Source organism: Bison bison, unplaced genomic scaffold (assembly GCF_000754665.1).
Source record: "Bison bison bison isolate TAMUID 2011002044 unplaced genomic scaffold, Bison_UMD1.0 scf7180017864491, whole genome shotgun sequence".
NCBI lineage: Eukaryota > Metazoa > Chordata > Mammalia > Artiodactyla > Bovidae > Bison > Bison bison.
Genome location: NW_011495050.1, coordinates 24073296 through 24098715, shown reverse-complemented (window position 1 = coordinate 24098715; position 25420 = coordinate 24073296). Strand labels below are relative to the sequence as shown.

Sequence of the window (25420 nt, the reverse complement as noted above, 5' to 3'; positions counted from 1 at the left end):
TGGGGGGGGGGGTTGTGCTGCATGACTTGTGGGATGTTAGTTCCCCCACCAACGATCCAACTTGGCCTCCCAGCAGTGAAAGCCCAGAATCCTAACCACTGGACTGCCAGGGAGTTCCCTATTTCCCAGCCTGGCCAGATTTGCTTGTTATTGGCCATCTTCTTACTAGTAGTTGTTTCTTTTTAGAGAGTGAGGTGTAATACTAATATTTTAGAATATGTTTTATATTAAGAATATTTTTGAAGCTTGAAATTTTTTTTTTGAAGCTTGAAATATTTTTTCCTGATCATAAAAGCAACTATACTCTTGTTAGATACTCTGAAGAATACAAAAAAGGTACAGTGGTAATGAAAGGTAAAAGGCAGCAGCAGATCTACCACATGGTTTATAACATTGTATGTTTTAGTGTTTTTACTCTGATTTATGCCTGTGGACATAAATAATAAATTGGAATAAATTTCACTGTGGTTTTCAATTAACATAGTGTGAACATTTTGTCATTAATATTTTTTAATATGACTTTTAATGCTTATGTAGCATTCTCTTATTTGGTTGTAATCTTATTTAGTTATTCTAATTCTGTTTAAAGTTTTCATTAGTATAAATAAGTCTGCAGTGATCATTTTTGGACGCAACTTTCTGTGCAGAGTTCTGATTGTTGTGTAATTATCATTCAGTGGGTTTGCGTGTTCTTAAGTTTCTTTTATTGAGTCTTTTAAAAAGTGATAATTGCATTTTACCTTTTCAGTTGTTTAGATTCAAGCTGCAAGTCTCACTGTTCATTTAGGGTCTGGTATGATTTAAGGGTGAAGAGCACTTTGGATCCCCAGAGAATATACAAGGGCCTGACACCACTTAAGTAATTGGACAGACGTTGAATTTATTTGCATGTGGAAGTAATCATTGTCAAGAACTAGGGAAAAAATATGTGACACCACAGGAACACTTGGTAAATAGAACAGGAACAGTTTGTACGTGACCTCCCAAAACAGACAAAGCAAGCTCAAAGGTTAGTGAACATTAACCGAACAGGAACATAAATATTCCCTCTCTTCCTTTTACATTTTGATTAGCTATGTCATTACATAATCTGCTCCTGGCAAGTCCTAACTGTCTTCTTGGTTCTCATTTGGTTGTGACATTTCAGAATGGTCAGAATGGATGACTGGGTGGTTTCTGTGTTCTCTTTTTTGGGAAGTGCTTCTTTCCCAGTGCTCTTGGGGGCTTTGACTTGTATTTGACCTTTTCCATCCGACCACGTTTAATATCTGCCGCGGCTAGTTCTGTATACATACCCCCTGTCTCCCCTTCACACAGACCTAGGTCCTCATGGGTCACCCTGTCAGCCTACTGCGTTCACATCCTGTGTGGTGTCTCAGATTCCCATCCAACATCTGAGGTTTCATATAATAACCCAGTAAATGTGTGGCAACACACAGACCTTCTGTTACGAAGGTTTCACCCTGGGATTAAAAGGGTGCAGTGGTGAGTCTTTGGTGATGTGTAATGACCTTGCCGTTACATCTTAGTATTATCTGTCTCCTTTCTCTGGATTTTGGAGGAACAAGGGCAGCTGGAAGGGAACCTTGGCCCCAGGAGTGTGTCCAAAAAGGGAGAAGGGCCAGAGGGGACAGGGCAAGAGGATGATGGTGACTGAAGCAGCCGGAGCACAGCCTGCATAGGACCTGGGACCCACTCGGGAGCAAGAACACACATAAGCAGGAGCCAGAACTAGGACATCGGGAAGGAGGTGACTCGTTCAGAGGCTGATCAGGAGAGGGCAACAGCACTCAGGACTACAAGTCAGGCTATCAAGAAGTGGGTCAGGCAGACACACCCAGAGGTCGGGCCTGAGGGCCAAAGACTGAATAAAAAAGCTTTGAGGCCACGTGGCCGAGCTAACACATGATAATCCGGATAGCCTACTAGTACTGTGGGCTCCCCAGGTGTGGCTCTGTGGTAAAGAATCCGCCTGCCAATGCAGGAGACTTGGGTTCAGTCCCAGGGTGGGGAAGATCCCCTGGAGGAGGAAATGGCAACCCACTCCAGTATTCTTGCCTGGAGAATCCGACAGACAGAGGAGCCTGGCGGGCTATCGTCCATGGGATCACGGGAGTTGGACACGACTGAGCCATGCCCATGTAGGCAAGTGGTTTTCCCACCTAACATCAATTTTGTCATAGTCCTTATTTCTGGTAATGACTAGATTTTGTCACCCAGGCTTGGAATTTCAGAGTCTGTTTTTTTGCTTCTTTTTTATTTTTGCAGCTCGTCAGTTCCTATGTCTCTAGTAATTTCACCTCCACGTGGGAAGGCCTTGGCTCTTCCACACACAGGACCTAAGACAGAAGTCACTTAACCTCCCAAACGGACGCCTAAGATGACAAGTGTGACAGGGTTGTCATGAGAATGGGGGTGAAGTGGATCAGACCCTCACTACAGCTCAGCGAGACTGTGGAGGGCCTTCTGGGTTGCTTTCCGGCCACCAGTTTAGCCCCCCTAGCCACTCCCAGCTTGATCTTCCTCACAGCATCTCAGATCACATCATATCCTGCCTCAGAAACCTTTAAAGTTTCCTCATGAACTGTTTGGACACAGCCCCACATTCTTCGCTTGGGTTGAGGACCCGCCAGCCCCGCAGCCCGCCTTTCTGGTCTCAGCCCCTCGCACTTTCTTTTGTCTACTGAATTCTAACCAAATCCAGCTGCTTGCTAGTCTCAGCACCAGCCCCTGTTCCAGCGACCTCACTCACACTTTAAATTGTTCTCTCTCTCTCTCTTTTTTTTTTTGGCCTCACCATGTGGCTTGCAGGGTCTTAGTTCCCCAACCAGGGATTGAACCCCGGCCCTAGCAGTGAAAGCACCGAGTTCTAACCACTGGGACTGCCGGAGAATTTCCAAAATTGTTCTCTTGGGTTCCAGAACCTTCTCATTTTTCCACTCCCTATCCTTAATGCTCCCGTGTCCCCTGCACCTCCCCGTGACCCCGGTCTCAGCTGCAGGCTTCTGTAGTAACTTGCTCTGATTTTCCATTATTCTTTATCTGAAGTCTTGTCGTGCTTCCTCTTTTTTTGCTTTGTGTTATTTGGGTGCATGGTTTATTTACCCTCCTGAATCCTGGAAGGTTCTTCCTGAGCGCTTAGCAAAGCATCTGGTCAATTTTACTAATTGTTGGAGGCAATTAGTAAAAGGATTATGATAAGTAAACCAGGCAAGGGGATAATAACAAGCTGATCAAGAGTTGATAGGTCCCTTGGAACCGAAAGGACAGGAATGCAGCTGTATAGCCCTGTCTGGAAAATTGGAACCAGGTAATTTTCTGATGCCGGCCAAGAGCCTTTATGTGGTTCTTGTTGGGGTCTGCACATGTGAGGCAACTCATTTTAAGTCACTGTTATATGCCAGCCACTCTTGTAGGCGTTTTACATAATGTACTCCTTTGAGCCTCAGAATATTCTCCATTGGCTTTTTTTTTCCTTGACTGCTCCTCAAGGGATGAGGCATGTGGGATCTGGGATCTTAGTTTACTGAACAGGGATCAAACCCAAGCCCCCTCCATTAGAAGTGTAGAGTCTTAACCTCTGGATCACCAGGGAAGTCCCTCCACTGGCTTCTTGTTATACTTAGAATAAAACCCAGACTCTGAAACTAGACCCACATGATCCCTAAATCTGGCCTGTATTCTCTAACCAGACTCACTACACTGCCTCCTGACCTTTCCACTCCCCCCCTTTACCCTCCTTACTTCACTCCTTCCTACATTAAAGCTTCACCCATGAATCCCAGATTTATGTGTTTTTTTCAGACCCAATGTGATAACAGAAGTAAGTGCATTGCCTTTGATGTTTTACTTTTTGAAACACATTCTGATCTTATTTCAGTCCATAATCTTACCCAAAGATAATAATGTAGAGAGGATAAAATGCCAAGAAAACGTGATGATTTCGCAGAGATCTTTGCTAAATCATCTGCAAGTTGTGGGACTAAATCATACTTTCCTTTAAGCTTTAGATATGTTCTGAAAGGTTTTCTTCGACTAGAGTTTCGCTAATCATACTCTCTTTAAAATCTGCTGTGAAATTTCTTGGCTCTTTGGAGAGAAACAGGAAACTGGCAGTTCTAATAGCCACTGTGGGGAGGGTAACTGTAGGAATAGGAGAGAGACTTAATTTTCTCTATATACCTTTTTTGTACATAAATTTTAACCACATGGCTTGTGGTATCTGTTTAAATGAGTAGTACATATATGATCTGGAAAATTGCCACTCGTTATTATAACTCCTTGAAAAAGCAACCTGGCCACGTTAGACAGTTTGGAAAATAAAGGAAGAAAAAAGGTTATTCCAAATTCTACAACAGTCCTAAAATAACCACTTGGGTTTGCCATTTCAAATTGGATTCTAGAATGGGTATTTTGTAAAATGAATAACCTAACTCCGCATTTGAACCTCTTCTGTACACTGGTATTTCCAAATACGATTTTTAATAGTGTATGTGTGTGTGCATGCTGAGTCGTGTCTGTCTCTTTGCGACCCCATGAACTGTAGCCTGCCAGGCTTCTCTGTCCATGAAATTTCTCCAGGCAAGAATACTGGAGTGGGTTGCCATTTCCTTCTCCAGGGGATCTTCTCAACCCAGGGATGGAACCCTCATCTCTTGCATCTCTTGCATCTCCTGCATTGGCGGGCAGATTCTTCGCCAACTTTTAGTGCTGCTTAGGAAACCCAATTTTTATAGGAGGAAATGCCTTTAGTTATTGTTGTTAGTAGAAGAATTTTCTTTATGCATGAAGGTTATTCATCTTTTTCTCTGTTTTGACCAGCGTGAAACACAGAGCTCTATCACAAGTTTCTCAACTTAGAAAAAAGGAGAAATGACCCAATCTCAGCTGGAACCTCAGCTAAGCTCTAAAAACCTGCCCCACCTCCACCCCCATCGGTGTTGGTCTCTGTGCGAGTGTGCAGCGGGGCAGTTGGGAAGAGAAGGCTAGAAATGCTGCAGTGAAATGGCAGAATCTCGCAGTTGGTGGGATGTAAGGAACGAGGATGGGAAGCCCAAAGATAATCAAGGTTTGAGTAAAAAGAAGAGAATTTAAGACGGTAGGTTTTCAAACTGAAATTCTTGGATCTCAATCCCAGTTTATTTGCCTGATCTTCGCCAGCGTTCTTAACCCCTAAGCGTCAGTTTTCTCATTTACCAAACAGAGATAATTTAGCACCTACTTCAGTTAGGATATTGGAGGACTAACGAGAGAAACTCCACATAAAGCACCTGGCATAGTGCCTGAATGTTTTCCAGTTCTAATTACTAATGATAGTAATGCATTTTAATATTTATTTATTTTTATTTTATTTCTGTCTGTGTTGGTTCTTCATTGCTGCATGCGGGCTCTCTCTAGTTGCGGTGAGCACTGGCTCCTGTCTATTTGTGAATCACAGGCTCTAGGGCACAGTCTTGGTTGCTCTGAAGCATATAAGATCTTCCCAGACTAGGGATCGAGCCCGTGTTTCCTGCGTTGGCAGAGTAAAAAGAAGAGAATTTAAGATGGTAGGTTTTCAAACTGAAATTCTTGGATCTCGATCCCAGCTTATTTGCCTGATCTTCAGCAGCGTTCTTAACCCCTAAGCGTCCGTCAGTTTTCTTATTTACCAGAGATAATTTAGCACCTACTTCCCTGGTGGCTCAGATGGTAAAGCATCTGTCTACAATGCAGGAGACCCGGGTTCGATCCCTGGGTCGGGAAGATCCTCTGGAGAAGGAAATGGCAGTTCATTCCAGTACTATTGCCTGGAAAATCCCATGGACAGAGGAGCCTGGTAGGCTACAGTCCATGGGATCGCAAAGAGTCAGACACAACTGAGCAACTTCAGTCTTCCACAAAATAGCTTTGCATTCATTCTCTGCCACCCTTCCCTGGATGGGCTCATAACTCTTGTTGTCTGAACCTGTGGACAGTGTTTGGTCACCTGAACAGACTTGAGGTTGCTTGGAAAAAGTATGCTTAGCTAGCTGGAGAGTTTTTTCCAGCCACTGGCCTCAGGGCTTTCTGGGTGTTTCTGCAGTGCTCCAGGGTGCCCAGCCAAGGGGATAGTGAGCTGAAACCAGCTGTCGCCTGCACACCAGGCCACGTGCCCTTGGCTGCATGAGTGGACTGACCATGTCTCTGCCTCGGGAATGTTTGTGTGCTCCCTCTGAGGGTGGGGCTTCATGTTGAAAGTCCAGCAGCTGTTGAAGTTAAACTCCACGTGGTCCCTCTAATTTTCTGTTGTAAGGGCCATATACTGGGGTTCGTTAAGTTTTTTTCCTTTTCTTCTTGCAGATCCTCAATGCCGTGGTACTGCTGATTCTGTTGAGTGCCCTGGCTGATCCAGATCATTACCACTTTTCAAGTTCTGAACTCGGGGGTGACTTTGAGTTCATGGATGATGCCAGTAAGTACATCAGACAATTGTAGATATTTTGGTATTTTCAAGGGTGGGGAATCCGGCTGCCAGTTCTTCCTGTTAAATTACAAATATTGATTCATGGGTCCATTTGAACTGATGCTTCAGTCTCTTCCCACTGTTACAAATCAGGATGAAATCAGGATGACAAATGTTTATGTGCTGCGTGTGTTCTGCCTGTAAGGGCAGGAGTTTCAATCAGATCTCGTCTTTTTTTTTTTCCCCTTCCTATGTTAACTTTCCTGTGTTTTTAAATTTTGCTTTGTGTGACTCTTTGTACACCCTGGGCCTTCTGGCTCTTTGAGGGGGAGAGGGAGTCAGGAAGGAAGTTTCATATCTTACTGTGTCTTTATCTCTCAGTATTTACCTTTCCTTCAGAAAGTGATCTTTCTCCATTCTAGAAAGGCTTCTGATGGTTATTTTGTTGCTTTTTCCAGATAAATAGAAATGCACACAGGGATGCGGATGTGGGGTGTGCAGAAAGGAGGCTAGGCATCCCCCCTCACCCCAACACACACATCCTAAGACCCGGGAAACCTGAATGTTTTGTAACTACGGTCATGCGGTGTCCATGCTGACTGAGAGGAAGAGTGCTGTGCACAGTCCCGGACCAAAGGTCATGCGAATTTATTCTCACTGGCCTTGGAGAACTTTAAATGCATTTTAAAAATGTGTCTGGAACATAGTAAGGTGGAGAATGGCTGAAGGTGCCATTAAGGGATGGACTAAGAGCCTTCAGCAGACATGGTGAGGCTTGCAAAATTTATTCTCAGAGTCAGAAAGTCTTTTTTCGTGTTTTGTGGTTATGAACTGATGTGTGTTTTCAGAAGATCCTTTTTGTTGCTGAGTAGAGGTGCATTAGTGGGCTGGGTGTGTGAGTACAGGGGCCCGGACACTGGTTTGGGGGGTGTTTCTCTGCAATCCAGGCTACACTGGGGATGGGGAAAGATCGGTTTGAAGATGGGATGGACAGAAGTTAACTGCTGTGGGCAGTGAGAGAAAGGGATGAATCAAAAATGACTCCTGCTTTCCTACTTCTGCTTTCCAACTTGAGTATATGACCTGCATCTTTTCAGGAGAGACAGAGTTTGGAGATGGGAACACACCTGGCAGGAAACTCAACTGACTTATTTATTTATTTTGACTTATTCAACACATCTGTTACAAGCATTCCAGAATGAAGAAGAGTTTGTCTGTCTCAGTCACTGGCCTAACTTCATTTCCTTCCTAGGTGACTTTTAGAAGCCTAGTAAACCAGTTCATTGCTTTGGATTAGACCTGCTGATTCATGAAGGCGTTGGCCAGGAAAACTCAACGCATTTTATTGGCTTAGTGTAGTTGTTAGGAGTGTGGCTCTGAAGCCAGAGACCATGCTTTGAAACCTGACCCTGCAGTGTATGAAGTGGGCTAACATTGGGCTGGTTACTGATGTTTGCGTGACTTAGTTTCCCCCTCTGAATATAGGGATGATTGTAGTATCTACCTCCTCAGATTGTTCTGGTAGCTAAGTTAGTGCATGAAAAATGCTTCAAATGGGATCTGGGCCATAATAAGGGCTCAATATATTTCACTGGTTTATAGGCTGTTCTTAACTTAGATATAGTAAAGTGGAGAGATTAAAAGGGTAGTTGGGCATGTGAATCAATAACCCAGATGTCTGGGAAGGGGTAAATTTGAGGACGTAAGTTTCAAAAAGATATTTACATTAGGGAGATAATAAGAGAAAAGGGCAGGATAGGGTTGTGTAGGAGCGCTGACATTAGAAGTCAGGAGGAGCAGCCTGAGGAGAGCTGGAAGTGACGTAAAGGTGAAACCAGGAGATACTGTATAGCCATCCTCTCCCACCTCCGAGCTTCAGAGTAGAGACCAAGGAGTCAGCGGGTTATGTCATCCTGGGGGCGGAACCTGTCAGACAGACGTGACTTCTGCTGTAGCATTGCTCATTCTCTCTGTTCTGGACAATCCTGTTACTCTGGTGAATTCCCCCAGAAAGGATAATGAGTTCCCATTAATATTAAATTAATATCTCTCTGCCTTTCTTCCCTTGAGTTAAAAGACCATGCAAGCTATAAATGTAATATTTGATTGACATTTAGAAGTAATTTATCTTTTTCCAGTAGCAGGATTCCTTTTCTAAGTAATTGAGGTTAGAAGAAGAAACTTTAAATGATACAGCTACGGTTGTATCTGAATCAAGTAGTAACACTGCCTGCCTTGTTCTAATTGCCGGAGATTAAGCTGAGTAGTGACTGTCTAACAGTATTGGCTTAATTTAGCTGACTTCAAAGGCTTGTCAAAGCTTTATGACAGTAATTATTTTGTAATAACCTGGATACTAATTCCAGTGCATTTGCATATCTTTGAAACAAATGGTTTATAATTACTTTTAGGACAATCTACTGATGTTTTGATGTTTTACATCACATGCTTGAAAAGATACAGAAGGATAAATGTTCGTTCACTTGAGTGAATCTTTTTCTTAACCGCTTTCCTCTTACATTTCCTTTTTCATATGTTTTGATCTCTGTTTAAAAAGAAGTTTGTCAGGGACTTCCTGGTGGCTCAGTAATAAAGAATCCACCTGCCAATGCAGGAGACATGGGTTCGATCCCTGAACTGACAAGATCTCATATGCTGTGGATCCACCTAAGCCTGTGCGCCAGAACTGCTGAGCCTTGCTCTGCAACAAGAGAGGCCATGTCAGTGAGAAGCACAGACACGGCAGCTGGAGAGTAGCCCCCGGCTCACCACAACTAGAGCAATGCCCGAGCAGCAGCAGAGACTCAGCACAGCCATAAATAAGTGAATAAGTACATTTATTTTTTAAAAATGTTTGTAGGTCAAAGGTCATCATGCTGACAACCTTTCTATATTTAACATACAGGAGTATAGAACTAAATAGTCTTTGAAATGGGTACAGTCAATTGCTTTGAATTGTGCTTGAAAATTTTGGTATACAGTATAGCAATTTAAGGTTGTTGCCTTTTGGAATGGCGGTAGCCATCTCAAGATTTTATCCAGGACAAAACAGGAGTGTATCTCACTTTTCCATGTGATCTTAAGATTTCTCTTCTTTAAAAAAAAGCTAGCTCTTGAACATTCGTATTTTTACATGATTTATATACAAAAACGTGTAATACATTTGTAACTTATAACCATATTTATATGGTTAAAAAGGAATACCCTAGGAAAGACTAGAAAACTGTCATAGATTGAAGGAAACAAAGGAGATCTAGCAACATGCAGTATGAGACCCTGGATTAGACCCTGGAACAGAAAAAGGACATTAGGGAGCAAACAAACAGGTAAAATTCAGATAAACAGATTTCACAGTTTTATTTGAAACTTTAATGGACTGGCAATAAACTGTAACAGGAGCTTTCAGAGCCAAACATAATGCCAAATAGCAGATTATCCCAATTAATTTCTGATTCATTTTGCAGCAAAGTTATCTTTCAAGCCAAACTTAACTTTAGTGTGTGTTAGTAGTCACTCAGTTGTGTCTGACTCTGTGACCCCACGAACTGTAGCCTTCCAGGCTTCTCTGTCTATGGGAGTCTCCAAGCAAGAATATTGGAGTGGATGGCCATTCCCTTCTCCAGAGGATCTTCCTAACCCAGGGATCGAACCTGGGTCTCCTGCATTGCAGGCAGATTCTTTACCATTTGAGCTACAGGGAAGCCCAAAATTTAATGTTATTCATTGGGTAAATAATATATGACCAATAAAATAATAAGAAATTTGTTTCTGAGGAGGAAATAACCATTACAATAATAAGAATTTGTGTACCATATATAGACATTTCATTTAAGATAACATTTGTTGAAGAAAGGGTGGTCTTCAAATTGTTCTGTGTGAAATCAAGAAAGAGAAAAACAGATACTTCACAAAGGAAGGTATTCTTATGACTAAGAAACATGAAAATAGTCTTCACATTATTGGATATAAAAGAAGTTGAAATTACAAGCCCAGTAGTGAATCACTATGCCCCTTCAGTTTTCCAGTATTCATGTATGGATGTGAGAGTTAGACTATAAAGAAAGCTGAGCACTGAAGAATTGATGCTTTTGAACTGTGGTGTTGGAGAAGACTCTTGAGAGTCCCTTGGACTGCAAGGAGATCCAACCAGTCCATCCTGGGGGAGATCAGTCCTGAATATTGGAAGGACTGATGTTGAAGCTGAAACTCCAATACTTTGGCCACCTGATGCGAAGAGCTGACTCGTTGGAAAAGACCCTGATGCTGGCAAAGATTGAGGGCAGGAGGAGAAGGGGACGACAGAGGATAAGATGGTTGCATGGCATCACCGACTCAATGGACATGGGTTTGGGTGGACTCCGTGAGTTGGTGATGGACAGGGAGGCCTTTCGTGCTGCGGTTCATGGGGTTGCAAAGAGTTGGACACGACTGAGCGACTGAACTGAACGAAAAACTGGAAGCAATCCACATTTTTCCCAGTGGCAGACTGGACAGAAGTGCAGTGTTGAGAGATGAGACAATCCAAACCAAACAGGTGCTGAGGGTTCTTTATACTGCTCTCTGTATACTTACATAGTAATGTGTATGTTTGAAAGTTTTGATAATAAAAACTAAGAAATAGAAAGAAAAACAGAATGATCGGCTGGGGCCTTCCCTGTGGCTCTTGGCACTACGTTGGAAAAGGCCAAGGCTGCCTTTCTGCTATTAACAAACCCCCAAACCAGCTGGGCAGTCAGTCCACTAGTGCGTGACATCCCAATGTTTTGAGGAAATAGACGTACAGATGCAACAGCAGAGGAAGGGGAGCCATAGGAACGATTGTTGCCCTTTGTTTTCATTCATCTACCTTCCCACCCTTCCACCCTTTTCATCTTTCTAATCCTTTAAATCACATGGCTCAAAAGATTGTATATTCTACGTCTTGACAGCAGTCTTATTTTTTAAAAAAGGTAATTCAGTGAATATTTATTTTCAAGATCTTTTTACAGAGATATAGGTCTAAGAAGACCACTAGGGGTGGTGATGTCATTTGCTTGATCAAGGCCAGCTGTTAACTGTCCCTAGATATGAAGGAGCCTTGACCTCTTTCTAGGGAGCACAGAGCTATCTTTGGGTCAGAGCCAACCCGAGGCCGCCTCACAGCAAGGGGCAGCCTCTTATTCTCTCCAATCCCTTGTCCGGGTTCTTCGGCTGAACTCAACTGATGCCAAAGGGTAATGCAGGCCTATTGATGATGGCCCATATGAGTCTGCCCGCTGGGGGCAGAGAACTGGATGAGGACTGTGTGTGTGTGTGTGTGTGTGTGTGTGAATGCATCTGAAAAGAGTTCTCTTCTAGACTTAATTGTGAAAATATACCTCAAATATTGTTTTCAGAAGCCAGAAATGTGGCCAAAAATTAGAGAAAAGTGAGCCCTAAGACTGCAGGTAAGAATACAAGTGTAAATCAGGTAGTCATCTACTTAGCTACCAGTTTTATGGAAAGAAAACAAATCCAAGAAAGGCAAAGGGAGAAATCCAAAGGGAGAGTAGAATGAGAACTAGGTTAACTTTAACAAAGGCATTTCCGGAAACTCCTTTTCCGTTTGAGTGATTGGCTAAGTATCAGGAAATGTTTTCTAATTATGCCTTTTGTGGCCTGTGGTGTAGCTTTTCTTCTGAACCCTTTCAAATGAGCATGGCATCATTAAGCCAGGAATTTAATGTAGGAAGCAGCTGAGGGCAGTGTGATCTGCCCGGCGGGTGTGCTGTGCACAGAATGAGTAAAGGGCATTTCTGCCACTGACCAGTAGGTTACTGGTTGTAAAAATCCCTGTTATTAGAACCAGTTCCTCATTTGCCTGTCGACATATTTATGAATTTTAATTCTTCAGAGTAACTGGTGTTTGCCACGGTATGCTACACCTTATTTCAGAGGCGTTGACTTCTCCTCTAGACTGCTAGGAGATATGAGATTTATTCGCCTGTTTTATCTTATCTGCTCTGCGTTTTTATTTGACTTACACTTTGATCCTACCTAAGCTGTGTCATATGCTTGGGATTTATTCATTCTGTTCAGTGTGGTTAGTCTAGTTACTTTTATAGGAATAGAACTTTGAAAATTTCCTTACCTCAAATTAACATTTTTCTGTTTTCTCATTGTGAGTGGTGATAGGATACTGTATGACTTTAATTTTATTTATGCCGTTTAAATTTCTCCTGAGTTTTATATTTCTGAGAAAGATGGAAATTAAAAAAATTTTTAATGATTATGTGAGATTTAGTCCTGGAGTGGTTTTCTTTTTAGACAGAACAGGACATAAAAATATTCAAGATTTTAATTTTTCTATATTAACATTGATATGTCTAATGTTAACATAGAGATAACTTATATAAATTGTATTATAACCTATTATAACCTTATATAAATTATGTTAATATAAAGGTCATTGATATTATTTTTTTAATAAAGCCTTGAGTTTAATTGTTTATCTCTGTTTTTTTTAAGATGTATGAGGGAGTCAAAGAGTATCCCACAATGGGTTGGCTTTTATAAAATTAATTTTTCTCATTATAGAAGATATTTGTACAGAATTTAAAAACTGTTAAAGTAAGGCAAACAAGAAAATAGTGAACTTCTGCCCGAGTTCAAGTTTCAGAGATTGCCACAGGTTCTAACACGCTCTGCATGTAATAAAGGATGTCCAGCTCCTCTTAGGGAGGCTCTGGATTCGCAGGCCTGACCTCCACCACTGCACTTGCTCTATCTCCTTCCCAGCTGGGTAGCACGAAGAGCGTTGCTTCTGGAGGTAGACTTTCTTGGCTAGAGTATCTCATCCACCACCTGGTAGCTGGGCAGTCTTGGCCAGGTTACTTGGCCTGGCGAGAAGACTAGGAGGCTTACATGAAATGCCCTGTTGGTACCTCTTCCCGCGTGACAGGGGAAGGTGATGTCATTTAGCATTAAAGTTATAAAGTAAATACGTGTATCCTAACAGAAATCATACTCTTTAGGTACTGACCAGTATTCATCATCTGTTTTTAAAACATTAATTAATGTATTTATTTGGCTGTGCTGGGTCTTCGGGCTGCCTGCAGGCTTTTTCTCCTTGCGGAGTGCGAGGCCACGCTCTGGTTGTGGCGTGTGGGCTTCTCACTGTGGTGGCGTCCCTTGTTGCAGGACATGGGCTCTAGGGCACGTGGGCTCAGTGGTTGTGGTGCAGGGGCTTAGTTGCTCCATGGCTTATGGAATCTTCTGGGACTAGGGATTGAACCTGTTTCCTGCATTGGCAGGCGGATTCTTAACCACTGGACCTCAAGGGAAGTCCCATCATCTTTTGATTCTCTTACAAAGTTTTACTCCATGAATAAAATCATCAGCTTTATTATTAATTTATTGTATTATATCTATGTCTGTGTTAGTCACTCAGTCGTGTCTGACTCTTTGCGACCCCATGGACTGTAGCCCGCCAGGCTCCTCTGTCCATGGAATTCTCCAGGCAAGAATCCTGGAGTGGGTTGCTATTCTCTTCTCCAAGGGATCTTCCCGATCCAGGGATCGAACCCAGGTCTCCGCATTGTAGACAGATTCTTTACCATGTGAGCCACCAGGGAAACCCTATATATCTGCTTTTTTTGTTTTTACTTTTTTGGGCTGGGCCCTGGTGCATGTGGGATCTAGTTCCCTAATGAGGGAATGAACCTGCCCCTCGCTGCGTTGGAAGTGCAGAATCTTAACCACTGGACTGCCAGGGAAGTCCCGATTTATCTGTGTTCTCTCACAGAAAGTACTTTGACCTTGTACTTCTGTTTGTAAACCTCCTGCTTGAAATACCCTCTCATCGCTGAAGCTGAGGATAATAGAGCAGGTGGTTCTAAAACTGGAATGCTTTGCTTTGGAGAAATACCTGTAGGAAATGGCAGCCTAAATTGGTTCATTTGGTTAGTATTTAAAAGCTTAAGGAGAAACAGCATAGAATAGTAGAGTCAGAGATTTGAAATCATAAGAGCAGGATTAGTCATAGTTTTTAGCCTTTTGATGCAGATGCCATCTCAGCAAGTTACGTAACCTCTGAGCCCTGGTTTCATAATCTCTTCATTGGGCACAGTAACCTCTACCTTAGAGTTAGGAAGACTCAGTGAGATAGCTGTGAAAATGCCTTGGAAACTGACAGCACTATGCAGATAACTTTACTGCAAGGGTTTTTTGTATTCTCTTAGCCTGATGATAACCCTACATGTTATCTTCAGAAACCCAGCCTTGTGCTTCTTATCAGAATCTCTTAAAAATACGGTGACACGACCTCTTGAGTCAGTCTTCAGTTTGTGCCTACTGGGATATAGGCTTTACAGTTGCACTGTTCAGCAGAAATACAGTGCAAGTACATAAGTCATTTTAAATTTCTTAGTAGCCTCATTTAAAAAGGTAACTCAAATAGGTGATTGCCTTTAATAATATATTTAACTCAGTATATCCCTAATATTACTTCACCTTGTCATCAGGATAAAAATGATCAACGAGATAGTTTAATTTTTTGTATACTAAGGCCTTGAAATCTGGAGGACATGTCAGTCTTAGAACACATCTTATTTTAGATTGACTGCAGTTCAAGGGCTCAGTGCCCACGTGTGGCATGCCACCTTCTCCATGCAGTAGTGAACGAGACATAGAGACTCATTTTTGTCAGGAAGGTTCCTCTAGCAGAGGAAGAGAGACAGTCCATAAGCACCAAATATAAGTAAGACGGTAGTGATGTGTTCTGTCAAGAAAATACAGCAGTCGTGTGGGCATGACTGGGAGGCCCCGTTAGCCAGGATGACCAGGGAAGATCTCCTGGAGGTGTTGCGCCAAGACCTGAGTGATTGTAAAGGCAAAAGCTGATCGTGTGAAAATACGACACATTACAGGGCCAGTGTGAGGCCCTGAAATGGGGTGATTCTGCTGTGTTCAGTGAACTCGGTGATACGGCTGGATTAGGGTAAGCAGAAGAAAACGTGGGAGGAGATGAGAGAGGCCGGCGGGTTCTAGACTGAACACAGACATACAGGCCTTGACAAGAAATTGAGGTTTTTGAGTGAGATAGGAAGCCTGTGCGAAGTTTTAATAGGGGTCCGAGACACATGAGATTGTAAAATACAAGTTAGATATCTATTTGTTAAAAGAATACCTCCGTTTTTAGGTATATAATTCAGTGGACCAGAAGACCAAACTATTTAATATATACAGATATGTTTATATATATATATTTAATACAGATGTAGATATATTTAATATCTGTTAAATATATATATATATAATATCTATTAAATATGTTAAATAGATTTAATATATCTATAAATAGAGTCAAACACCACTGAGCGACCGACACAGATATTTTATATAGACGTATAAACACGATTTAAGGAGGACATCTTTCAGGCACTTTGCTTCCGTTATCATCTTGTTAAATTCCAAAGGAACGCTGGTGATGTACTTAGTATAAAGTTCTTGTCTGTAATTGGTTTATAAACAAAATGCCTTTGAAGAATGACTAAAAAATGTTAAAACAGTGGAGCTACAACTGATTTTCTTTCTTTCTTAAAAAACTTTTGACAGACATGTGCATTGCCATCGCGATTTCTGTTCTCATGATCCTTATCTGTGCCATGGCTACGTACGGCGCATACAAGGTAAGCAGCTTGGAAACAAGGTCCTGGGCCTTTTCCTCCATCTCTTACATGTGTTATCTGTGCTGCCGTCTGTAAGAAGTAAGTTATGGTTGTTCCCAGTTGCCTGTAGGAATCTTTGGAAGTTTAAATCTCTTGTTAATGTTACATGGAAAACCAATGTTATAGTCTCAGAATCGTTCACTGGAGGCTTTTGTGTGGTTTATCAAGTTGCCATCATGACCCGCCTTAATGTATTTATACTTCTCCATTTCCCTTCATATTAAGATTTCTCTGAATTAAAATAATGTTTTGTAATACCAAGCATACTAACACACTCTTCTCTCTTCTGTTCAGCAACGCGCAGCCTGGATCATCCCATTCTTCTGCTACCAGATCTTTGATTTTGCCCTCAACACCTTGGTTGCGGTCACCGTACTTGTTTATCCAAACTCCATCCAGGAATACATACGACAGCTGGTATGTGACCTTCAAAATCGCAATGTCTCTTCGTGACATCCAAGAGACATCCCTATCTTTGGTCAGGATCGGGATAAAAAGGAAGTAAGAGATAAACATACACATAATAATTTGTGAATTTTTAACTTGGATCTGAGATTAGAGATTTTCGAATAAAGATTTTTAAATTTCTTAGAATGCTTTTCACCCACTCCAGTGTTCTTGCCTGGAGAATCCCAGGGATGGGGGAACCTGGTGGGCTGCCATCTGTGGGGTCGCACAGAGTTGGACACGACTGAAGCGACTTAGCAGCAGCAGAATGCTTTTTGAGAAAACTTAACCCCCTGAGGTAGATCAGTGGTGATGACCGTATTAGAGGTACCTACCTAATTTACAAGCTGCTTACTAATTGTCTAGTTTTGTAAAATGCAATTTGCTCAGTTATCAGCAGAGGGTAGCTTTTTGCCTCTGCTGTGTATGGAAAATACATGGGAAACTTGATATACACTGGTTCTCACACTTAATTTGACTGTAGAACCCCTTTCTTCCTCCAGCTTCTTTTTGAGGCTGGTTTTCTATTAAATGTCCTTTGTGACCTTATGAGTGAATATGGGTGGCTTGCTATTAAGAAGCTCATGGAGGGTGTGAGGTTAGAATACATCCATGCCTTCACGTTTTAAAATTGTTGTGTTTTAAATTAAAATGTATATGAAAATGTAATTTCTTCAAAATCAAAAATGTTTTAAATGGAGAGAATGTTCAGTCTTTGGAGGTTGTAATAGTAGTGTCTGAGCATGGGGGAAGAAGCAGGTTGTTTACTGGGATGAAGATACAAGACTGGGGGTTTGATGTGGTAACAGGTCAAGAAGGTCAGTGGAAAAGAGACGTGGCGGGGAGGGAGGCAGGCCAGAAGTGTGGCAACAGGAGTTCCTGATCTTTCGGGGGCCTGCTTGGATCACGTGGCTAGTGCTCAGTGGACCACGTATGAAAAGCCTCTAGAGTATCAGGTGGTCATTGCTGTAGGAAATAGCTTCTTTCTGCTTCTTAGAAAACAGGTCTGTGTTTTCATAGAGTGTAGTGTCAAGGAAATTTTGGTGTTTTCCCATGAGCTAACTTAACATATTATTTCTTGTGATAACAGCCCAGTGTTTCTGCGTGAGGGGGTTTCCACGTGACCCGCAGGTTGTAGAACTACCACTCTCTGTAAGGACTTGGGCTTGACTCTGTAGTGATCGTCTGGCACTGAGCTCCTAGCGTCACCTGGGAATTGTGGAGGAAATAGGATTGCCGCGTAGCCCGCCACGTGAGGGGGTTGGGAAGGTGTGTCATGAGGTAGAGGACATTGAGGCAAGTCGTGACTGTAGTTCTGACCTCTGTAAGGTTTATAAGGAGGAGAAAGGCAGGCATTTAGAGCACTCCTGATGCTCCCCAGGCTTCCTGTCACACACGCATCGTGCAGTCACTCTGTACTCACTTGTAAAAAACGTTAGCGACGCTGACGGTGATCCTAGTATCAGTTTAGAGAATCACTATCTACTTCTTATGTGTAAGTATAAACCAAATTATACAAGTAGGTATCTTCTGAATGTCCTTCTTGAAGATCCGTGTGGGCGGAACGAGCCAGGGCTCCGGGTTATCACAGTGCCTAAGCGGCAGTCAGCAGTGAAAGGGGGCGTCAGACTTGCCCCGATACTGCGGCTCTTGTTGACAAGTTGAGATACAGTGAGTCTGGGAGACTTGTCTGAGAAGGCTGATGGAGAGAAGTCCCAGTGCCTGCTCTCTTCATGTGGAGCCTTGTAAAACACAGATAAAGTAAGCTGTGCATGTGTTTTATAGGTCTTAACTGGATATAGAAACCACGTTCAGATTTGTGGGGTAAAGAGTGTAAAAGATATTTGTGGAAAAGGTCTCACCCACTTTAATCCCGTTTCCCACACATACCGCCCCCGCCCCCCATGTTTCTGGAAACAGTAAGATTTCATGTTGGTCTTGTAAACAACATCCATTTATTTTCTTCTTAACCCTTTGAGATCAGTACTACAGACAGCCCTTTCAGGTTCCAGGGGGCAAGGGCCCTTTTGATGAGCTGATCACAAGGAATGACTTAGATTTTATTTCTTAGGTATTTTGCCAGAATGGAAGGGGACTTTGAAAACCGGTGGGTGAGGGTCCCCCTGGAGAGGGCCAGCCACATGAGTCACGAGTTTTCTCCTTTGTTAAGTCTCAGATTACTGCTGAAGTGGGATGCAAACACACAGTATTGGGTGACGGGGAGAGATGAAGGGTGACCACACACGGAGCTGCCTTCCACATACGCTGTCTAAGCCGATTACCATGAGAGCGTTGATCTGTGCTGAGCACATGGTTTATGGTGATGTCCTGTCATTCCCAGGAACTATATATAGTAGCAGATTTAAGTCCTCCTAAAAGGGTTTCCTTTGCCCTGATAGTGAATCAATTTGGTCAGATGGTAGGACTTTTTTTTTTAACGCAAGTATAGTTTATTTATAATGGTAATTTACAGTGTTAATTTCTGCTGTACAGTGAAGGAATTGTTATCCATAGATATACATTCTTATTTTTTATTGAAGTATACTTGATTTACAGCCTGCCCATCTGCTATTATTCAGCACAGTGACTCAGTTATGCACATACAGAATTCCTTTTTTAAATATTCTTTTCCATTATAGGAAAAGAATATTTTCCTGTATCCAATATCACAAAAGAATATTTTCCTATTTCTAATATCACAGGTTATTGAATATAGTCCCCTGTGCTATACAACAGGACCTTGTCTATCCATTCTGTATGTAATAGTTTTGATTCTTTTTAATGCTGTAAATACCTATTAATACAAGATTCTGCTCTTTGAGAAGTAGCATCAGCAAAAATGCTCTATAAAGAAGGCAGTATTTTATTTTAGTTTTTATTTTTAAAAGTTATTTATTTTCGATTGTGCTTGGTCTCATTGTTGCGCTTGATAATTAATGAGATTTGCCAATAAGACTCTTCTCTTTTGCAGCCTCCTGATTTTCCTTACAAAGATGATATCATGTCAGTGAATCCTACCTGTTTGGTCCTCATTATTCTTCTGTTCATCAGCATTATCTTGGCTTTTAAGGTAAGCATGAAGATTTTACTTACGTTCTAAATATTATTGAATGTATTCGTGAATGCCACAGAAGTAGGCAAATTTCTGTCTGTTTATTATCTTGCTTTAGATTTCTGAACTGCTTTTTGAATTCTTAACAGTTTTGTTCCTTCTCTTATCTGTATGACAGAAATAAACACTCACCAAACTTAACACAGGCCAACTCGAGGTTATTCTGAAATCTGTTTGGATGTGAATAAATGAATGTTGTGCATTTATGCAGTGTGTTATGTACCATAGCATCCATTACTATGTCTCAGTACACATTCCTTTGTAATGTGATTTTTAAAAAATATTTTTTTCCACATTTAACTTTTCAAAATTTTTTTAGTTGAAGGGTAATTGCTTTACAGAATTTTGTGGGTTTTTTTTGTCATTTGTATTTTAAAATGTAATAAACTTTGAACATTATATTCTGTAACAATGTATTAGATAAACTTAGCAGTTTTATACATTAGTTGTTTTTGGACATTGAGATAGTTTCTACTTTTTTACTTCTAAATAGTACTGCAATGAATATATTAAATTAAATGTATCTTTTGTATACTTAAACATTTATTTCCTCAAGATGTATTTCTTGAAATTAGAAGGCTGTGCATAATTTGAAGGTTTTCTGTAGGTTATCAGATTGCCCTCCCCTAAAGTTGAATGACTCAACACTCCCTGCAGCCACATTTCCCTCACCTTCAGCAACTGAGTGGCCTCTAGCTTTTTTTGTCTTTGTAAATCTGGTAATAAAAACGTCATAATTATTGGAACTTGAGTGCTACTAAGTAGAAAATTCCCAGGTTAGACTTTGACGTTTTAATTCTGAGTATCTTTCATTGTCTTTGATTAGGCGTAAAGTTACCCGGTTCTTTAAAAATCAGGCCTCAGTGAGCTTGAATAAGCTGCGTTTCAGGAGCAGAGTCATAGCAATTTGTTGAAGACAAGTAGAAAGAAAATGATTCACTGAAAGTCACTTAGGTCTGCATTTTCTGTCCATAGAGCACACTCTGCATTTTTTGATATTGCACGTATGGTTTAGTGGTGAGGATTTGGGTGAATTTTATAGACGGATGTTGAGGCTTACCACCCCTGCAGCTCCTGCCCCCACACCCCAGATTGCTGACTGCTCAGTCAGCCCCAGACCACCCCTGGCATGAGGCTTCGGACTGTCAAATCCCATCCCTTGAGCTTTGTCACTGAAGGCTGGATTCCTCTTTAGCTTCTGCCCTATTGAAGCCCTTCAGCCATGCCTTCCTATATAATCTGTGTCTATTAATTCCAGATTTTCTCATTTTTACCTGCAAGAAGGTTAATCTGACCAAGCTACCCTGTGCCATTGCCCAAAAACTGCTCTTTAAAAATGCATTTTTATTGTGTAGCCATTGACATTTTTATTGGAAACGCTTACTTGAGATTTTGAGTCAGAGGACCTAGATTTAGCTTCAGTCACTGCTGTCTCCAGTTGTGTGACCAGAGCCTCGGTTTCTTCCTTTACTTAACAGCAGTGATAGCTACGGAAACATTCTGTAGGGGGACAGTGAGGTTAAATGAGCTGATGGGAAGGTGCATCATTCACACACTTATCCGGTAAAGCCCCCGTGTGCCAGGCCACATCTTAGGTGATGGTGTAGGTGTCGTGCTTTTATCAGTTGCAAATCATAGTGATCTAATAAAAGGCTTCATACAAATTGTCCACAGCACTGTCTCCAACCTGTGAGTGATGTGTTACACGTAATAATTATGATAATAACTGTGTTTATGTGTTCTCTACTAACCAGGTTGCATTTCCTTGAGAACACAGATCCTACCTTCATTTTCTTCTCCCTTGTGGAGACTCAGTAATTGTTAAAAAGAAAATGTGAATACATCTGTGTTTTGTGCTTTCACATATCCGTTTGCCTGATCAGTAGCTCTCACAACCTAAATTCACTGTTAGACTCTTCAGTAAGTTTTATTGCTAGTGGTCCCTGGGAGCCCAAGTAGGACTTGAGTCAGTTTCACTTTGTCCTTGGTTGGCAAGTAACAACGCTTACCACCTAGCTCTCCAAATAAACGACGGGTGTACTTAATCCTGCCAGTGCAAGTTCACTTCTTTTTTAACATTTTAATTTTTTAGTAAACTTTTGGCTGTGCCGGGTCTTACTGCTTTTCACGGGCTTTCTCTAGTTACGGTGAGCTGGGGCTACTCTTTGTTGCCATGCATGTTCTTATCATTGTGGTGGCTTCTCTGGTTGCGAAGCCCAAGTTCTAGGTGCACGGTCTTCAGTGGTTACAGCTGGCAGGCTCAGGAGTTGCAGCCTGTGGGCTCTAGGTCATGGGCTCAGTGCTTGTGGTGCATGGGCTTAGTTGCTCTGCGCCATGTGAAATCTTGCCGGACCAGGGATCAAACCTGTGTCCCCTGCATTGGCAGGCAGATTCGTATCCACTGCACCCCAAATATTTAATTCTTTAATCAAGATTACAGAAATGTCCAACGGAAGTAAGTTTACTGAAGTAAGTTATTGGGGTTTTAGAGACATCAGGCCAATTTTTCTCCTATGGGAGTGTTGAGTGAGTGTGTGTTCCAAGCGTTGCAAGGGGCCCCCAAGAGTGCAGAGGCCCCAGACACTAAGTACTTCCCCTCCAGGTTTAACCTTCAGTTGGAGATTCATCATTTTGGAGGCCTCATGTCAGAAAGAGTTCTTGCCTTAAAAAGAACCTTCTGTTCACTGCTAAAATAGCGGACAACTTCTTGCACAGGACACAACAGAAAATGTTTAAGCATTCCTTTTTTATTTGCGTTAAAATTCTCAATGAGTCTAGGGTTTTTTGTTTGTTTTTGTTTTATGGAGAAGCAAGAACATTGTTGGGTTTACATGTAAATTGAATATACTGTGTGTACAATGTTCAAGAAAAATACTTTTTTGATTTGTGTTAAAATTCTCAATGAGTCTAGGGTTTTTTATTTGTTTTTGTTTTATGGAGAAGCAAGAACATTGTTGGGTTTACATGTAAATTGAACATACTGTGTGTACAACGTTCAAGAAAAATACCCTTTCCATCTCTTTCTCATTGTTCTCTGGTTTCACAGTATTGCCATTCAGAAAATATTTTACTAAAATAGCATTACACAATAAATAACATTTTCATCTTAACATTATCACAGAAAGTTTAACTGCTGGAAATAATAACCCCCAAGTACAAAATGCAGTTTCAGACAGCTTTCTGAGTACATAACAGAATGTTCACCTCACTCTGCTGAAAAGTGTTGACACGTACCCCATTTGTCTTTAAATGTCTTTTTTTGTAAAGCAACTTTGAGATATAATTCACATATCATGTTCTCATATATATATATTCTCATATATATATATACATGTCCTAAAGTTCTCCTATTTAAATGTACAATCCAGTGGTTTTCAGTATATTCACAGAGTTGTATAAACACAGCTCAGTGGTTAAACAGTGTAATTTTGGAACATTTTTACCACTTGAGGATTTCCCTCACCCCCATCCCCTGCTCCTGGTAACCACTAATCTGCTTTGTGTCCCTGTGGATTTGCCTATTCTGGACTTTTCATGTAAATGGCATCGTACAATGCTTAGTCCTTTGTGACTGGCTGCTTTGACATTTCCAAGGTTCATCCGTGCCGTAGCGTGTATCAGAAGTTTCTCTCTTGCTGAATAATATTCCATTGTTTAAACATCATACAATGGAATATTTTGTTTGTCCAGTCTTGACAGATACTTGGATTGTTTTACTCTTGATATTATGGATAACACAAGCTTTTGTGTGGACATAACGTCTTCATTTCTCTTGGGTATATACCTCAGAGTGAACTCTCCAGGTCATGTGGTAACTATTTAAACTTTAGATAAACTTGCAGACTGTTCTCCACATGGCACCATTTTACATTCTCAACAGCAATGTAGGAGGCTCCATTTTCTCCATATCTTTAAACGTCTTTTAATCAAAGAATTTCAAAGCTAGAAAGGGCCTTTAAAATCATTTCGTTTTAATCTAATTACCCATGATGGGAATGAAAGTGCAAAGAGTTCATATTTTAAACATTTCCCATGAGCTCATGCTTTATTTCTAGTATGTCTTTATTTTGAACCTGAATTTTAATGATCCTCTTTGGATAGTTCATTATGAAAATGGAAATGTTTTAGTGAATTTTATTGACCATGAAGCAGATTGACATGCTATGAACCTCTTTTTTTTTTTAAGTTGACTTGTATAATAAAATTATATATAATGATGCAGAGTAAAAATCCCAATGATGCAGAGTTAAAATGTGATGAGAACTGGCTAATGAAGTGGTTGTTCTATAACTCTGAGGGGCAATCAATATTTGTAGAGAATGCTCCTTTCACTCCCTTTTCTTGGAAATTTTCTCCTACTTCGGCCCAGTCCTCCCCACCACCTTCTGCATGGTGTGGTGGAATAAGGCTGTAGTGTCACCTTGGGCCAGAAAGTTACTGTACCCAAAATTTGTAATTTTAAAGGTGTTTGGGCTTAGTAGAGTTAATGTGTGTTTACAATATATGTAAATAAACATTTTGCAATGTGACTTTATCCATGGTGATATTTTAAATTATCTGAAGTTTGAAAATTAAGGTCCTAATAATGACTGCTTATTTGCAGGGTTACTTGATTAGCTGTGTTTGGAACTGCTACCGATATATCAATGGCAGGAACTCCTCTGATGTCCTGGTTTATGTTACCAGCAACGACACTACGGTAGGTCTGATTTCGCTTCACAAGGAGATCGCCACATGCCCCCTATATGATGCCTTCTCCGCATTTCTAGTGTTTGCTGCTTTTTTCACTGTTGTTGAGACATATTCATGAGTTGCTTAGTCATCAGAGGATTCATAGTTGAATGGAATGTATTTTGTTTTCCTTTATAGCATATGAAAATCTAGATGGCTGAACTTTTGATTCACTTAAAAAGTATTACAAATAGATAATATGTGCCTCTCCACATTTGTGTATCTTAAACTTGCATTATTAAACCATGGTAGATAACTCTAGTTATTGATTCTGTATGACTATATACCTTCTCCTTTGACATGTGAAATTAAACTTAAAAAATGTGATAGTATAGGTAGAACAAATAGCAGAGCTTATTGCATTTTAAAGTCTTAGGCTGTACCAACTGAGTTAGCCAGCTGATGGAGTTTACTGTGTTTTTAAAACTTGTCCTGTATATTTAAGCTTTAGTAAAAGAATTGAGATGATCTCTGTTATTCATACTTAAATTTTCCAAACCTGTTAAGTATGATTTTGGGCAACACGTCTTCACTGGAAGTGTCTTTAAAAAATCATTGGTCCTTTATGTAAATGAACACATCTTCACTGGAAGTGTCTTTAAAAAATCATTGGTCCTTTATGTAAATGATCTTGCCTGCCTCGTGGTAAAAGGACAAGCCCTCTAGGTACTACCCTTCTGTGTCTCCATCACTGTGCCTGATGCACTGCTCGATACAGGTATGGAATGCTGAATGGAAGGATGGCGAGGAATGCTGAATGGAAGCATGGTGATGGGTGACATGAACATGAGGGATGATGGATCCTGGGATGGGTCCAGGTGGATGGGATTGGAGTTGATGGAATGGACAGATCAGATGAAAGGATAAATAGAGATGATGTGTCTGTTCTAAACTAGAATGGAGTTTTTTTTTTTTTTTGGTTTTGTTTTTTAAATTGTGGTCACCTGCTCATTCTGGCCTTACTGGAATAATTTAGCCTGTTCCTAACTTGATTTCCTCATGTATCAAATGGGGATAAAACCA

The 25420-nt window shown here is 41.1% G+C and overlaps 1 protein-coding gene across 2 annotated transcripts in view; it reads left to right on the top strand.

Annotated features, from left to right (window-relative positions):
- Positions 1-25420, top strand: part of LAPTM4B (lysosomal protein transmembrane 4 beta) — a 60563-nt gene that overhangs the window by 14688 nt on the left and 20455 nt on the right. For both annotated transcript variants that reach the window (XM_010863542.1, XM_010863541.1), the window contains exons 2-6: positions 6319-6430; positions 15995-16068; positions 16402-16524; positions 19526-19624; positions 24270-24365. In XM_010863542.1, coding sequence (XP_010861844.1) covers positions 6319-6430; positions 15995-16068; positions 16402-16524; positions 19526-19624; positions 24270-24365 — 504 coding nt within the window. The remainder of the gene's footprint in view (positions 1-6318; positions 6431-15994; positions 16069-16401; positions 16525-19525; positions 19625-24269; positions 24366-25420) is intronic.